The sequence below is a fragment of the Lathyrus oleraceus genome, chromosome 6 (genome assembly GCF_024323335.1).
Source record: "Lathyrus oleraceus cultivar Zhongwan6 chromosome 6, CAAS_Psat_ZW6_1.0, whole genome shotgun sequence".
NCBI lineage: Eukaryota > Viridiplantae > Streptophyta > Magnoliopsida > Fabales > Fabaceae > Lathyrus > Lathyrus oleraceus.
In genome coordinates, this window is record NC_066584.1 from 245,542,994 (window position 1) to 245,560,866 (window position 17,873).

Sequence of the window (17,873 nt, forward strand, 5' to 3'; positions counted from 1 at the left end):
CCTCTGGTTGAGAACATAGAAGTCAACCTATAATAGGTTGATCTTACCAAGGCGGTTATCGGCAGATTTCGAATTCCTTTGAATACCCCGTTCATGCATTCCACAATGTTTGTTGTCATGTGACCCCATCGACAACCTTTGTCAAATGCCCTTGTCCACTGCTCTACCGGTATGTTATTTAGCCATCTCCCTGTGTCTTCATTAAATAGTCTAATTTCATCACGATAATATTAAAATGACGGCTGAGTTAGAGCATACCCAGCATTCACCACCTTCTTGCGAAGATTCTTATCTTTTATAGCACGCATGAAGTTTTGTGAAATGTGTCTGATACAGTAGACATGGGTAGAAGGGGGATCATGCCATCCGTTATCATGGTTGTTGTAGGCACTCTCAATGGCAACATGTCTATCAGAAATCAAACAGAGATTGGCTTGTGGAGCCACATGCGTTCTGAGATGTCGAAGAAAGAAACCCCATCCACCAGTCGTTTCACCTTCAACAAGAGAAAAGGCAATGGGAAAGACATTGTTGTTTCCCTCTTGTGCAACCGCCATGAGAAAAGTACCCTTGTATTTTCCGTATAACCAAGTTCCATCAATTTGAATAATAGGTTTGCAGAATGCGAAACCTTTGATGCACGGGTCAAATGCCCAAAAGAGACGGTGAAAGATTCTATTACCTGTAGCACAGGTTCGGTCTGGCATCATCGCTGGCAATGTCTCCATAATTGCCACAATTCTTGGGACATATGTTTTTAGTGCCTGTAGCACCTCAAATTTGCACCTCAACTTTTGTATATACATTTTCATCATTAGGTCATTGTTAGATACCCAAAAGTGCTTATTTGAGCCATCAATTAAGGGTATCTTTCACTCTATTTCCTTGCTAGAATTGTCAAAACCACATTTGTTTTACATGAAATGCATTACATTGATAAACAAGCTTGGTGCCTTTGATTTGTGTGTTATTGTGCAGGAAAAAGGCATGAACTAATTGAAAATGAAGACACAAGAAAAGTGGCAAAGGAACCAATGAATACAAGCATTTCATCAGCCTGCTCGCTAGGCGAGGGCTGTGGCGAAGCACTGCTTCGCTAGGCGAACTCCAAGCGAAAAGCTCCAGTAAATTGTCAATAAATTCGCTAGGCGAGCTCCTAGCGAAGGTGGTAGCAAGTTCGTTCAGTTTTGGTGAAAAGCGCAGCCAGCACTCACTCGCTAGGCGAAGCTCTAGCGAGTCCCCAGCGAGCATTCCAGTAGCAAAACCTCTCAACCTCGCTGGGGCGAAGGTTGGAGCGTGTCCTTCGCTAGGCGAAGGTATGTTCGCTAGGCGAACATGACAGTTCAGCAGACCCTGTTTCTCTGGGCGCAGGTGCCTTATGTGCCCATATTAGACCCTCGCTAGGCGAGCCATTCTGCTCGCCTAGCGAGCATGACAACCCAACAAAGGTCTATAAGTAGCAGGTGCCACTTTTGAGCACCATACCTGATTTTTACCAACTTTTTCCACTTTTGTACTTTGGAGAGATATTTTACAGCATTGTTCTAGGGGATCTTTTATGCCCTAATTTTCATTTCTCTTCATCTTAGAACTATCTTCTACAAAAAGAAGGTGGATTCCCATCCAACTTCGATTATACGACTTGGATGTTGATCAACCTTCTTTCCTTACTTGCCGACCAAGCTACCATGAAAATGAGTAGCTAAGTCATCCATTTGTCAAGGTTAGATGTAGGTGATTACTAGCTTTGTGTGTAAATGTAAGGATCCTCATATGTAAACTCTTTAATGGTAAATATATGATGAAAACTTTGTTTCTATTTAAAACTCTTTGTGTTGGTTTATGATCGAGAGATGTTTACCGACTCTTGACCTAGGTTTTCATCCAAACTTGTTTGTTAGCTAGAGATAGTAATGAATGATTTTGTTCACCATAAGGTTGAACCAAAAAGTTGTCATTTTGATAGATTGTGTTCGAGAGAAACAATGGATCAAAATGGCAAAACTCACAATGTGTGTTCGAGAGAAACATATTGAGAGGACTTTGTGAAATGATTTATCATCTAAAGGAGTTTATAAGATTGTTGACCGAGCAAATACATGCAAAGTGATCATTGAAACCTAACTTTGGCAATATTTCTCATTTATTCAAACCAAAACGTTTACCGCAATTTATTACTTTTTATGCAAGATAACTTGATTAAAACCAAAACCCTATTGTTACATGGTATAAAGGCATAATCATAACAGAAATTGATAATCACATTTCATTTTCTCAGATCCAAAAGCAAAATCATCAAATTCTCTCCAATTTTCTTCAAATTTTCACACACTTTTTTCACCAATTTCATCAAATTTCATCGGTGTTTTGCATTGTTCTTGCTTGCATCTTCTTCTGCAGGTGAAATTGAAGATCTGTTTAAGGCTAACAGTGTAAGAACACTTGGAATTCGCATCTGTTGAAAACCTTGCTCATCCATGGCAGCTTGCAAGTTCATCATCATCGTGCATTGTTGAGCTAAAAGGATCATTCCAGTCCTCTTCCTAATCGTTGTAGGCCTTCTGTTTTCAACTCCCAAGCCTCAAGAACACAAGAATCAAGCACCGCATATCCATAAGGTCAGAATTCGAATCTTTTAATTCTTGCAATTGACATGTGGTTTAGGTAGATCCTTCAACATAGAGTAGAATGAAACTTGAATCGTGCGTTTTCGTTGAATATTCATTGAGAAATCTGGATCTAAAGTTTGTATGTCAAAACTATTCTTGATCGAATCTTTTTATGTGTTGATTTCTGGACAAATTCAGTGTGATATTTGTAATCTATGTTGAATGCCGGTTCCAACCATATATGGCATGTTGATTTTCATGAGAATTTGTTCTTGGTGATGAAGAACACCAAGAACATGATGAACTTGTTCAATTTCTGGTTTCAGACTTCGCGTTTGATCTTGTTTGCCTGGCTTCAGTTTCGAATTTCTATTTCCCGCGTGTGCCGTCCAATCGCGTGACGCCACGCCCTTTAATGAAACGGGGCGTTTCGCCCCTGGCTTGGCATAATTACAAAAATGCCATTCGTGCAATGTTAAATCATTTTAATTCTTAAATAATTATTTCATTTTCTTATCAAACTTCAAAAATTCATAGAATATTCATGGATGATCCAATTTGAGTGAGGATTTTTGTGTTCATCTCCAAATTCTCTCTAGTTTTTTTTAGGTATGATAGTCAAAGTTGTGCCTGGCTGATTTTTTGACTTTGCCTATTGCCTTTGACCATGTATGCCATGTGTATATGTTTTGTCATATTGATCATGAAATCTTGATGCCTTATCCAAAATGTGTGAAATTTTACATGCATATTCTTGACTCTTTCCTGGTGATTTTGGTATATAGGTTGCTAATTTTGAGTCCCTGGTTAGAGAGATATGATGTGGTCAAGTTGAGTGTGACAATGTGTGTCACACTATGTTATGCCATGTTCTTGAATTTTGTTTCCATGCTTAGTGAATGCCATTTGCTCTCAATTTTTGCATGTGATTACATCTGTATGTTAGGTTTAAGCTTGATTTTTTGTAGGATTTGTTGATCCATTTCCTATTTGATTGGTATTTTTGTTTGCTGTTTAGTCATTTTAGGGTTTTTCTTGAGTGATCGACTTACATGCCTTGTAAAATTCTCATTCCTTATCATATGAAGATGAAATTTGGTGGAGTGGTTATTAACATGTTTAACTTCACTTTGGCTTTGGTCCCATCCATTTATCATTTGTTTCCACTGTTTTACATTTGCTTGAAGTTGATGCACCTTTTGTGACCTAGTTTGGGTTTGTTTTTGCATACCATGACTTCATGAATTTAATTTCCCTACTACCTCTTCTCCAAATCGCATGAAATTTGATGTGATGCTCATTGAATGTGTTCTGTTTAGACTTGAATTTTTGTGGAATTTATTTAGCTGTTTTGGTATTAGTTTGATTGTGATCATTCTGGTTGCTCTAATGTGTTTCAATCTTGCCTAGTTTGACATGTTTTGTATATGAAATGGATTTGGTGCATAGTTTTGATGTGAGGCCAATTGGATTCTATTATTACTTAATTTATCTTGGTTTTGATCATTTTTTCACTTGCTGTTTTAATTTTTTTACCTCCTTTTGACCCTAGGTTTGCCCTAGTGGTCTTGTTTCTCATGTTTGAATGTGATTTTCAGGTTGAAGAAGCATTTGCTTTAAGGAGATTAATTCGAGTTGATTGAGTTTGGTTTATGTACTTGTTATGGACTAACTTGGTTTATTTTGTAGGATGCCTTGGCTCACTTGAGTTGATTGTGCTTTGCACATTGCATTGTTTGATTGTACATTGTTGATTCTTATCTTGTTGGTTTTGACTTTGTGATTGGGATGCTGATTATATTTGATTGATTTCAGGTACCCTTAGTTGCTCAGTTCTTTTAAGAACTTGCATTGCTTTGCTTGCTAAGCATTAGCATTGAGGTAGAATCTCTTGTCTCCATGTAGTCTGGAAGACCTGGCCTGTTACTTGGCCAGGCACCTGTCTGAAGTCCTCCTTAAGAGGCAATGTTTGTGCTTGTTTATTTTTGTCCCCAAGCAGGTAAAGACCTTTTGATAAGGCAATTGGCAGAACCCAAGGGATGTGCAATCCATCCCCTGCTATTCTTGTTGAGTCGTCCCTCTGCTCACACCACTGTGTTGACGCATTGAGGACAGTAACCCAAGATCTTGTACAGTTGTACAGTTGAGTCCGTGTCTTGAGTGTAGAAGGGTTCCCACATTCTGAACCCACGCTCCTTTGTCTGAAGCTCTCCCTGGCCAGGGATAAGAGTTGTGAAGTCTTATCTTCACCCACCTTTCCTCAGCTTCACCTTGGCTCTCAATGTCAAGGTTAAGAGCAAAACTCACCCTGTACAGTTGGCTTGCTCTTGCAGCCTAACCCATTGATTGAGCCCCACTTGTGTGTATATAGAGTGTGCTATTTGTGATTGTTTGCTTTGCTGTTTGAGCTGATTAAGATAGGCTTGCTCCCTGTGCAAGTTAGCTAGAAACCTTGACTTAGGGATGATTTTGCATGATAACATCTAGGCTCGAGTTAGTCTCCCTAGTTGTGTCTCCCTCTGTTATCTGGTTAGGCTAGTCCTTTGTCCCTTCGTAGGGGAACTACGTCGCCCTGATCCTCATACCAGATGAGGTACGTAGGCAGGAGATGAGCAGATCTCTCCGGGCGCCCGTTTTGTTTTGTTTTGTGTGTGTCAGGAGATGGATGTAAGCCCAGCGATTGGCAGTCCACATCCTCTTGTTGTGTGCTTGGAGTCCGGTATAAGTCCATCGAGTGGCATCTGGTTTCCGGTGTGGGTGTGTTTTGGTTCGGAAGCTGATGTAAGTCCAGCGATTGGTATTCGGGTTCCATGTTTTCCCGTGTTTTGTGTGGAGTTTGACGTAAGCCCAGCGATTGGCAGTCGATTTCCTGTGTTGTTTTGTTTGTGTGCGTGAGCCGAGCTACGAATGCTCTGATTCTTCTTCGTCCAAGAAGATACGTATGCATAGGATGCGACATCCTAGCGAGCATGTGTCGTTTCCCTAGTCGAACTACTTTGACTCTGATGTCTATGCCTGATAGACTAAGTAGGCTCAGGATGCGATATCCTGCCGAGTCAGTCTTGTTTATTTTCTTGTGTCTCTTTCAGCCAGTTGTTTGTTTGTTTATGAGCAGTGTTTTAGCAACCATTTTCCTTCCTTTTGTGTGTGGATCCCTTCGAGTACGACGGATGCGTAGGGGTGCTAATACCTTCCCTTCGCATAACCGACTCCCGATCCCATTCTCTTTGGTCGCGAGACCATGCTTTCTCCAGGTTTACTTCGAGCATTTCCTTTCCCTCTTTTGGGATAAATAACGCACGGTGGCGGCTCTGTTGTTCTTGTTTTCCCGCCGGTTTTTCGCGTAATGCGACAGTGCCCATAAAAACCGTGGCAATTCCTTGTATGAATCCTCCCAGTTGCCGAAAACTTGTTCAACAGCCTTTGTCCTCACAATCCAAGATTTCTTGTAAGATGGAGTATAATTATATATTGATCTGATATGGGATATAATTATACTCACCTTCACTGATGGGTCTTTATTAACCAACGGTTGAATGTCTTTGTCGCATTACGCGAAAAACCGGCGGGAAAACAGGACAACAGAGCCGCCACCGTGCGTTATTTATCCCAAAAGAGGGAAAGGAAACGCTCAGAGTAAACCTGGAAAAGACATGGTCTCGCGACCAAAGAGAAAGGGTAAGGGAGTCGGTTACGCAAGGGGAAGGTATTAGCACCCCTCACGTCCGTCGTACTCGACGGGATCCACGCTCTAAGAAAGAAAAGGTTGCTAAAACAAACACCACACACACACACTGGCTGAAAGAGACACAGGAAAACAAACAAGACTAAAACTGACTCGGCAGGATATCGGATCCTGGGCCTACTTAGTCTATCAGGCATAGACATCAGAGTCAAAGTAGTTCGAACTGGGGAAACGACACATGCTCGCTAGGATATCGCGTCCTATGCATACGTATCTCCTTGGACGAAGGAGAATCAGAGCATTCGTAGCTCGGCTGACACGCACACAAAAACAGGCAAAGGCAAACGTGGAGCCCGAATGCCAATCACTGGACTTGCATCAGCATCCAAACCAACACACGCACACTGGAACCCAGATGCCACTCGATGGACTTATACCGGCTTCCAAGCACACAACAAGAACAAACAGACAACAAATTGCTAAGGAGTCGGGAACTCGAGCCTAGCAATCGTCAAACAACACACACAAAAAGAAAAAAAAGGTGCCCGGAGAGACCTCGCACGGTCTCCTGCCTACATACCTCGTCTGGAACGAGGATCAGGGCGATGTAGTTCCCCTACAGAGGGGAGAAAGACTAGCCTAACCAGATAACAGAGGGAGACACAACTAGGGAGACTACGACTCGAGCCTAGATGTTATCATGCAAATCATCCCTAAGTTAAGGTTTCTAGCTAACTGGCACAGGGAGCCAGCCTATCCTAATCATGACTTGCACAGGAAGCAAGCCACACCTAACCTAACTTGCATAGGAAGCAAGCTAAACTAAACCTAACTTGCACAGGAAGCAAGTCAAACAAACACACAAGCACAAGTAGCACACACTATATGCAAACAATGGGCTCAATCAAGGTTAGGTTTTAGTCGAGGGGTCATATCAACCTCAACAAACAAACCTCTGTAACTGGGTTAATGGTGCTCTTAACCTTGACATTGAGAGCCAAGGTGAAGCAGATGAAAGGATATGAGGGGTGTGCCTCATTGCTCTTATCCCTGGTCAGGGAGAGCATTTGAATATCAGAAGGTGTGGGAGTTCAGAAAGTAGGAACTCTCTCCACAGATTATTGACTCGATAGATCTTGGGTTAGGATCTCAATGCTACAACCATGTCATGGGAGCAAGGAGAAGACTCACAGAATAGTGGGAGATAGACTACATATCTCTTATATCCACCAATTGCCTTATTTAAAGGACTTTTCCTGCTTGGGACAAATGTAAACACACACAAGCATTGCCTCTTAAGGAGGACTTCAGACAGTTGCCTGGCCAAGTAACAGGCCAGGTCTTCCAGACTACGTGGAGTAAGGAATTATACCTCAATGCAAATTGCTCATCAAGCAAAGCAAAGCAAAGTTCACAAGGAACTAAAAGCAACTAAAGTACCAAAAGTGAAGAGCAGCTGTGATATAGTTGTTGTTTGGTGGTTTTGTGATGAAACAGATGAAGGTTCAAGCTCCAGATGATGAATGGTTAAGATGTTTTGGCTCAGCAACCTTGCCTTTAGCTCAAATCGAAAATTGCCATTAATGGAGCTTGGAGAAACAGAACTGGAAAATGGCTTACAGTCGTGGAATGCTGCTTGCAATGAGCTCACAAAGGATGATAAATGATGAAGCAGACAAAGAAGAATCGTGCTCTTTGAGATTTCTTCAAGAAAAAGTTCAAAATGAAAAATGAAGAATGGAGAGAAAAATGATTTTCTGTTTTGTATCTGAGGCTGCTAGGGTTTCAATTGGCAGAAAAATGTGATATATATCTGCTGTTTAGCATGCTAAGTAGGATTAGTTCAAGTGGTAATTCCCATTTGGTTAAAATGACAAAATTGCTCAAAAACAACCAAGCTTGCATGAGGTGTATGTGCTGCACGAAAATAGGCCTCCAACAAGTCTTAAACATCATTTCAGAACTTATTTGGTTGGTAGAATTGGTTGGAAGTGGTTAAATCAAAAAGTCAAATTTCCACTTTACTTAAAATTAATTCAAGTAAGTCAAAAAATGCCATTTTGATCTATGATGTTTTGGTGCATGAGGGTTACATTTTTGGAAAGGGGAGGTCAAATGTGACTTGTTGGAAAAAACCCCACCAAATTTGGCCAAATGGTTTGAGAGATATGGCCTTTTGAAGTTCAAGAATTTTTGAAAATGAATTGATCATATCTTGCCAACCATACATGGGAATTGAGAGTTCTTGGACTTTTTGAAAATGGGAGAACAAGATCTTCAACTTTCATGTTGGGCAAACATTCATTTGAAGCTTGTATCATGATGTAAGTTTAGGATCAAGAAGTTTCCATTTTTGGCAAGTTTCAATTACAAGTCAAGTTTCTATTTTTGGAAATTTCTTGTCTGGCTTCAAATTCTTCCATGATGATGTTTGACATGTTATATGAGGCCTATATGGACATGAATGAGCCTTCTCAAACCAATTCCCACCATCCAATCACTGATTAAATGCACAGTTGACCAACAGTTGACTTTTTAGGGTTTCTGGTGAACTGAGCCATGACTGATGACTTCTGAGCATTCAAACCTTGACCAAAACACTTCAAAAGGACCCCTAGGTCATGTGAACATGTTGGACCAACCCTAGGGCCTTGGCTCAATGAAAATTGCACTTGCTTGCTTGATTGACTGATCTCCTGACCAGTTTGACCTAACTTGTCAGCTGAACTTGCACTTGGGCAAATGGACAATGCAATGTTATGCAGTGGACTATATTATGTTAATGAACTAATGATGAAAATGTATGTACAAAATGTAGGTGCAAATTTGAGGTGCTACAGTCTTGACATATCAATGTTGCGCTTAGTTTACGGTGATCTTGTTCAACGTTAGTTGCAACGCAACTGTGAGGTGGGTCTATTGAAGCGATCTCCCAAGAGTCGTTTTTCTTCTTGTAAGACGCAGCCAAACGAAACTTACAAAGCATGTCACGACATTCGATAACATACCTTCTAGAATCAGTGTGTTTCACTGTAAAGTCAGCAAAGTTGTTCATGTGGAATTTTTTGATAGCCAGAACACATTCTTCTTTGGTACGAAACATGTCTCCCACCTTTAATTCGCCTTCTGATCTCGGATACGGATTATAAAAAACACTGTTGGATGTTTCATCGTCGTGAAGATCCATATTTGTCATATGTTGAGGCGGATTGTAGACATGACTAGGAGGTATTGGTGGTGGTTGATCATCATCTTCATCGTCGTTGTTCAGCATGTGATCAACCTGTATCTCGGTCTCCTCTTCTTCTTCATCAACGACATCCACTTCTGCTTCTGGGTTGTGTTTATCTGACCATTGTGGATCATCTTCACCAGATTCATCCTGACCGGTTAGTTGAGACTGTTGAGATGGTATACATGATTGAAGAGTAATGTATAACTCAATACAGTTGCAGCCTGAATGTTCATGACTAACAAACATGTATTCAACATCTTCATCGTCTCGTACCTTAAGGGGGAAATACTTGCATTGACTATTCTAAAAAAATATTGGATTTTGATATGTGATCTTTGACACAATACCCGATCCTATACAGGATTATATTCTTCTTTTCAAATGCAAGAAGGTTGCATTTCTCTTGATCGTGAGTCTAATGGTATTGGTGTTTCGAAAACAAAAACCATATAGCTCAGACTCGAATGTTTCACCGTTGCAGTGAACGTTGACACTGTATAATGATGAAGATGACATTGTGCAGATGAAAACTATTTTCTTACTGCAGATGAATGTGAGTGAAGTGTCTTGGATGTTGTTAGTAACACACTTAAATAGAGGAGTGAAGTGTCCCACATGCTAGCTAGTTCGAAGTGACGTGTCGCACATGCAAGCTACTAAAAAATGACGTGTCGCACATGCAAGCTACTCCGAAATGATGTGTCAACCCTGCAAGCTACTAAGAAGTGATATGTTCAGCATGCAAGAGACAAGACAGCCACGTGTCAGACATGCAGACACACACTCCAAATGAATTGGCGCCCCCACTCATTCCTTGCACATGGGCGCCAATTCAAGTGGAGACACTTTGTCAAAGCATGCATTCAGACCTCGAAACCAAGCAATCAGACCTAGGTCTTGAATGCATGTCCCTATGGAGGCGCCAATTTGAATGGAGACCCCTCTTAAAGGTTGTACATGGTCGCTAATTCAAGTGGAGACACCATGCAAGCACAACTTTTCATGCTCCTATCCATTTGCCTATAAATACATCCACTCCATCAACATTTCTTCCACACCATCACTCTCACTACTTCTTCTACAATACTTCTTCTACAATTTCATCTACAACAACTTTTTGTAGTTTCATCTACACCCCCCCCCCCCCCCCCGACAAAATGTCTATCCTCACAATGGGCGAATCACATAGAGGAACGGTTGCAAACATCGCAACATATGTAAGTTTTTTCTTTTGTTAACTTTTTATCTTTCATCTTCACCAACCCCCTTTTATTTTAACATACCAACTTAGTCAAGTTTTTTATTCTTTCTTTTATAAGATGTATCAAGGTTCTGAACTCGGGTCCACGAATATGTCCATATGGACCCGATGATTCAACCTTATGTTGAACTCACCGGTTTTGGTCATATAAGCAAGATTTTGTCTTGGTCCATAGATAACAAATTCATTCTAGCTTTATGCGAAAGATGGAGACCAGAGACACACACATTTTGGTTCCCAACCGGTGAGTGTACCGTGATGTTAGAAGACGTCTACATGCTTTTGGGACTACCCATTGAAGGTAAGGTTGTTAATGGTAAAACCAACTATGCAAATTCAATTTGCATGGATCTCTTGGAGTCTGATTTGTTAGATGATAATGCAAGAGGTCAAGGTATACTACTCTCACGCCTTAAGTCGTACTATAATAGTTTATACTTAGATGAGCATTCTACCGAAGATGCTCGAATAATAAAAACTAGGTGTTACATTATGCTGTTAATTGGCTCGTTTTTATTTCCCGAAGGTAGTGGTTCTAGCATGCATATTATGTATTTACCTCTACTTAGACATGTAGATAGAATAGGAAGTTACAGTTGGGGATCTGCTTGTCTAGCCTATCTCTATAGCTCCTTGTGCAAAAACTCACACAAAGACACATCTACATTTTCTGGATGTGCTGTTTTGCTACAAGCATGGGGTTGGTTAAAACTACCGTCTCTAGCACCCGTCAATAACAACCCTTTCATATTTCTGTATGCACAAAAGTAAGTTGTTTAAATTGCTATATCTTTACTTACTTCTTTAAAGATTATTACCTTTAACTAATATTTTTTGACTTTTTGGTGTAGATGGTATGCACGTGGTATGAGTTATAACAGATGTCCAAGACACTGTATTACTCAGTATCGCAACCTGTTGGATCACCTTCCACCGACAGACGTAAGGAAGATAACTTAATTATTCCGTTATATTTTGTTAACTTCTTCTACATTGACTATAATCCTATCTTCTTTCACATTTCAGTTCATTTGGCGTCCATACCTTAATTTGGATCATGACCATGAGGTCAACGCTGAAGACGCGGCCGTATGGACTGCATGCACACCGATAATACGGTTCACAACTGTGGAGATGCACAACAGTGATCATGTGAAGCTGCAGTTCGGTATGCTCCAAAATATCCCAGATCCCCCAGCTAGCCTAGGAGAATGGCATCTGCGTAATGTTAACGACCAATGGAACTTCAGTCCATGGCAAAGCTTCGCAAGATCAGAGTTTCGCAAATGGAAGCACCGTCATGACCATGTGTTAACTGACGCAGTCATGCCAACTGAAGAAAAACCAAGTCGTACTAATATGGCTTGGTACAGATCGGTTGGTTTTCAGTTCATCGCCGAGGATATGTACTTGTACGACCCACGCCAGATGACTTACACACCTGACACCTCAACATCAAACCCCCAACAACAGTGTCAGACCGGATACACACAACCCCTGCCCTTCAAACGTTTCGTTCAACCAACACACAAACATACAACCAAAACATTCCATACACCCAACCCTAATACCAAGAGCATACCCCATACCACCAGTAACAAATTGACCATCAACCTGAGACTCAACATTGCTTCGCACCCACCCCATCACCCTACCAAAGTCGCCTAAGCCAGAACACCCGACGATCATTCAACACCAACCGCCCCTCCTCCTACCGTAGCCAAGAAGCCCAAACATCACAAAACCAAAACATCCAACAACCCTATCTCTACCAAACACCCCAACAACCTTTCCAACCTTTCCTCGACGCATCGTTCACACCCATGTCTCCCTTCAACCGTCCCGGTCGCCCATCAATGAGTCAACCACATCCCAATTTCTCTGGCATGGGTCATGAGCTCAACTACTGCGGTACACCATCGATGCATACTGAAGACTATGCCGAATTGTCTAACTACCTTAACAGACCTTCTCCTGTAGTTGGTAGTGACGCTCTTGGCCCCTCAAATGCTCAAACACCGGTACATAATCGTCAACGTGGGTTAGGGCCACGAATTAGGGTAGCTAGAGGATGTGGGACCGGAGGTCGGTTAAGTGATCCCGGTCATCACCATTAGGTTTCTTTGTATAAACGGAAAATTTTATCAATATTAAGTGGTCCTATATCAAATTTATCTATCACGTATACCATTTATCAAAAAAATTGCATTTTAGGAGGAGTCTCCAATTGAATTGGCGACTCCTCTTAAACCCTACACAGGGGCGCCAATTGGATTGACTAGGGCACCTGCCCTAGCCAATCCAATTGGCGCCTCCATTCAAGTTTTAAGAGGAGTCTCCAATTCAATTGGCAACTCCTCCTAAAAGTGGGGTAGTTTGAGAATTTTTTTGAAACTAAGAATATTTTGAGAATTTTCTTGAAAAATTGGGTTATTTTTGTAAAAAAAAACCGTAATTTGTTACTTGTGAATCTCTTCTACTCTAATTTTTTAATTTTTTATATCATTTTTATTTTTATTTGCTATAAAAAAATGTTATTCACCTTGTGATTTTATATTTTGAATCGTGCTCAATTTATTTTATGATAGAGTTGTTATTAGAATTCCAGTTGTATTTGATTGCTAGGTGAATTTGAAATAATACTGATATATATATATATATATATATATATATATATATATATATATATATATATATATATATATATATATATATATATATATATAATATATATATATATATATATATATATATATATATATATATATTATATATATATATATATATATATATATATATATATATATATATATATAATATATATATATATATATATATATATATATATATATATATATATATATATATATATATATATATATATATATATATATATATATATATATATATATATATATATGTGTGTGTGTGTGACTTACTAACCTCATCTGATCAGGAGACACAAGGTGACAACACATGGATATCGTTTTCACAATTATATTAATTGATTTGCAAATTTACCTGCAAATTGCCATAGATATTGAATATAACTAGTTTTCATTTTTATTTATAATCATTGAATATACTAGTTGATGATGGAAGGGACAAATTCTCTCTTGATAACACAGTCACGTCTATTATAATACTTCATTTCTTCCCATAACTTCACCTCATTCGTAATGTATCGTATTATTATTATTTTTATCTTTCTCATTAAGATATATAAACTCATGCAAAACATTTTCCTTTTAAATAAGCCACAGAATATCATTATATAATATATTTCTATACTTCTGCCACTCTATATAAAGAAAACAACTATACCAAAAATTAACATATCAAAAATATTTAGAGTTTCATCAACATGGCATTCACCACCACCAACAATGACAACCACCTCCCACTAAAACAACTCCCCGGCAGCTACGGCCTCCCCTTCATCGGACCGATTTTCGACCGACACGATTATTTCTACAACCAAGGAAGAGACAAGTTCTTCTCAACAAGAATCCAAAAATACAATTCAACAATCTTCAAAACCAACATGCCACCAGGTCCATTCATTTCCTCTAACCCAAGAGTCATTGCACTCTTGGACGCAGCTTCTTTCCCGATCCTTTTCGACAATGAAAAAGTCGAGAAACACAACGTCTTCGACGGCACCTTCATGCCGTCGACAAATTTCACCGGTGGCTACCGTGTCTGTGCACAGTTGGACACAACTGAACCTAACCATGCTCTTATCAAAGGTTTCTTTCTTAATGCACTTTTGTTGAGAAAAGACTCCTTTGTCCCTCTTTTTAGAAGCATACTTTCTGAGGCTTTTAGTGAGATTGAAGAAGGGGTTTCTGGTAAAAGTGGTAAAGCGGATTTTAACACTATTTTTAGTGTGGCTTCGTTTGACTTCATGTTTCGTCTTTTTTGTGATAATAAGGATCCTTCTGAAACTATCCTTGGTTCTCAAGGTCCTAAAATGTTGGACACATGGATTATATTTCAACTTTTTCCAATTGAAACCCTAAAATTTCCAAAGATTTTCAATTATCTTGAAGATATCTTGCTCCGTACTGTTCCCTTTCCTGCTTGTTTGACGAGGTGAGACTATTACTCTCTCTTAAATATCTAACTTTAGTAAAAAAATGTTCCTTTGTTCTTTTGATGAGATCTTGACTCTCAGGGTCTTTTATTATTAGAGTTTAATTGAAATAAATTGATAGTATAAAATGATTTTACACCGTCACTTAGATATTAAAGGAAGTTTAATTTTTATTTTAAAAATCTATAAAGTAATATAAAATGGACGAGGGTGATGAATGGACCGTGTAAAACTTTTTACCCCGACAGTGTATAGTAATTAATCTCTTATTATTATCTTAAAAGAGATTAATCAATATATCACAATCATTCATAAATAATATTTTATATTTGTTTAAAATAAATATCAAATATTTATAAAAGTATTATAATTGTTAAATTAATTATTAATGTAAAATATCTTTACGTGTATATCAATTAAATTTTATATTAAAATAATTTATTTTATATTTAAAAATATATTTATTTATTTTCAGACAGTCCAATATAAATCAAAAAAAAATTTACCCAAACAATTTAGTTTTTTAAAAAAAATTCTCAAAATAACTTACTGTTTGAGATAATTTCTCAAACTAACCCACGTTGAAGCACATCTGTAAGATGAATTGACGTTTACCCTTAAATGTAAAGAGGAGTCCATTGAATTGACTTCTGCACATGGTACTGTCAATTCATTACCAATCAAATTGACGTCTCCACTCATTCCTTACACACAAACGTCAACTGGATTGACAGCACTATGTGCATAAGTCAATTCAATTGACGTTTCCTCTTTAAATTTAAGGGTACACGCGAATTTATCTATCATCTATGTGTTGACGTTTTTTTTCTTCTGAAAATGGGATAGTTTGAAAATTTATCATAAATATGGGTTATTTTGAGATTTTTTTTTTAAATTGGATTAATTAGATAAAAAATTCTAGATCTGGCCCAATATAAATATTATTTTTTTAATAAAATACTATATTTATTTTATATTTTTTAAAATATATAAAATTTGTCTTTTCTTTAATAAAAAATGGTAAAGATCTTCTTTTAACCATTTCACATTAGATTGATTCTTTATTTTACTTTTATAATGACAAAAATATGTAATCTTTTAAATTGAATCATTGTGATTGAGAGAAGAGAAAATGTTAACTAAAGGTATGAATTTTAGAAAATAATAGAAATGAACTTTTTTATTTTCGTTGTATTAAAATATGAATAATCGTTCACTACAAGAATATCTTATCTCATTGTTAGCAAATTGAATCTACAAAAGTTATTTAATAAAAAACAATTTTCACAAATATTACAATTAAAAGACTAAAGTATTATTGTTAATTATTTTACCTCTTATTAAATAGAAAACAACAAATATTATAATAACAAAGACAAAGTAATTATCTCTTATGAGTGGTAATTTATTAAAAAAAAGGTATTAACAAAATTAACAATTATTCAATAAATTTTATAAATTTGGTTGATTCATGTAATTGATATATTTAAAAATGAAACTACTATATTATTATATGGATTTATTTCATATATACACATTGTAAAAGTCAATTAATTATACTTGTTTAATCTTTAAAATATTTGATTTTTTATTATAATTTAATTGATATGCACCAAGTGCATATCTTATATCTTATAATCAAATTCTTGCAAAGTAGGTAGTAAAATCCTTATTTAAGATGAAAATCATGAGAAAAACTTTGATAATGTATAATCTTCAATGGATTAGGAAGAATCTCATGATTCTAGTGGAGAACATGCATCCCTAACATTATTTATATTACGACGTGTTTGGCTAGGTCCTCTTACAAGAAGCTCTACGAAGCATTTTCTTCTTCAGCTGTAACACTTTTAAACGAAGCAGAAAAAGCAGGATTGAAAAGAGCCGAAGCATGTCACAATCTCATTTTCATAGCTGGTTTCAACTCATACGGCGGATTCAAGAATCAATTCCCAACACTCTTCAAATGGATAGGTTCATGCGGCAAAACGCTTCACAAGGAACTCGCAAACGAGATAAGAGCCGTCGTAAAATACGAAGGAGGAGTAACAATCCAGTCATTGGAAAAAATGCCCTTAGTAAAATCTGTTGTTTATGAAACCATGAGGATTGAACCTATTGTTCGTTACCAATATGCAAAGGCAAGAGAGGATTTGATTGTGGAGAGTCATGATGCAGCTTTTGAAGTTAAGAAGGGTGAGATGTTGTTTGGATACCAACCTTTTGCTACTAAGGATCCTAGGATTTTCGATGATGCTGAGGTTTTTGTTCCAAAGAGGTTTGTCGGGGAAGGTGAAAAGTTGTTGAAGTATGTTTTGTGGTCGAATGGAAAAGAAACAGACGAGGCTTCTGTGGATAATAAACAGTGTCCTGGGAAGAATCTTGTTGTGCTTTTGTGTAGATTGTTTCTGGTTGAGTTTTTCTTGCGTTATGATACTTTTGAATTTGAGACTAAAGAAGCTGTTGTTGGTGTTTCTATTACCATTACTTCACTCACCAAGGCTTCTAGTACCTGAAATTGTGTTTGCATTGTATTTAATGTTCTTGTTTTGTAATTCTTCTTTTTCGTTTTTCTTTTGGGTTGTTTCTTATGAATTTACAGTATTATGAGTGGAATGTTGTAAAAGTTTGTTTAATATTTGTCAGATTATTTGTGAACAAGTTATTATGCTTTTGAGATCCAATGTTGCATTCAAAAGTGTATATTGTACTATGAGTTCGACACAAATTATAGTTCATTTGTTGAATGCAAGTTTTTGTTAGGACCGAAGCTATGCATTGCAATTAATGATCTTGATTTTATTACTAAGGTAAATGGCATTTATATGAACTATACGCACCAAGCAAACTTTCAAATGATATTTTTGTTTAAATAAAGATCATATATTGAAAAAGAAAGATAGTTACACAAAATGTACTCAAAAAGAAGATATTCTAAAAAAAAAAGCATCACAAGCCTATTTTTTATAAAATATTGTGTAATGTCC

General features: G+C 37.6%; 1 protein-coding gene across 1 annotated transcript; it reads left to right on the plus strand.

Moving 5' to 3' along the window:
* Positions 1-14,154: 14,154 nt before the first annotated feature.
* LOC127093884 (allene oxide synthase 3) lies at positions 14,155-17,565 on the plus strand. The gene is made up of 2 exons (XM_051032780.1): positions 14,155-14,885; positions 16,685-17,565. The coding sequence occupies exons 1-2, from the start codon at positions 14,155-14,157 to the stop codon at positions 17,400-17,402; spliced, it is 1,449 nt and encodes a 482-aa protein (XP_050888737.1). The 3' UTR covers positions 17,403-17,565.
* Positions 17,566-17,873: the final 308 nt, after the last annotated feature.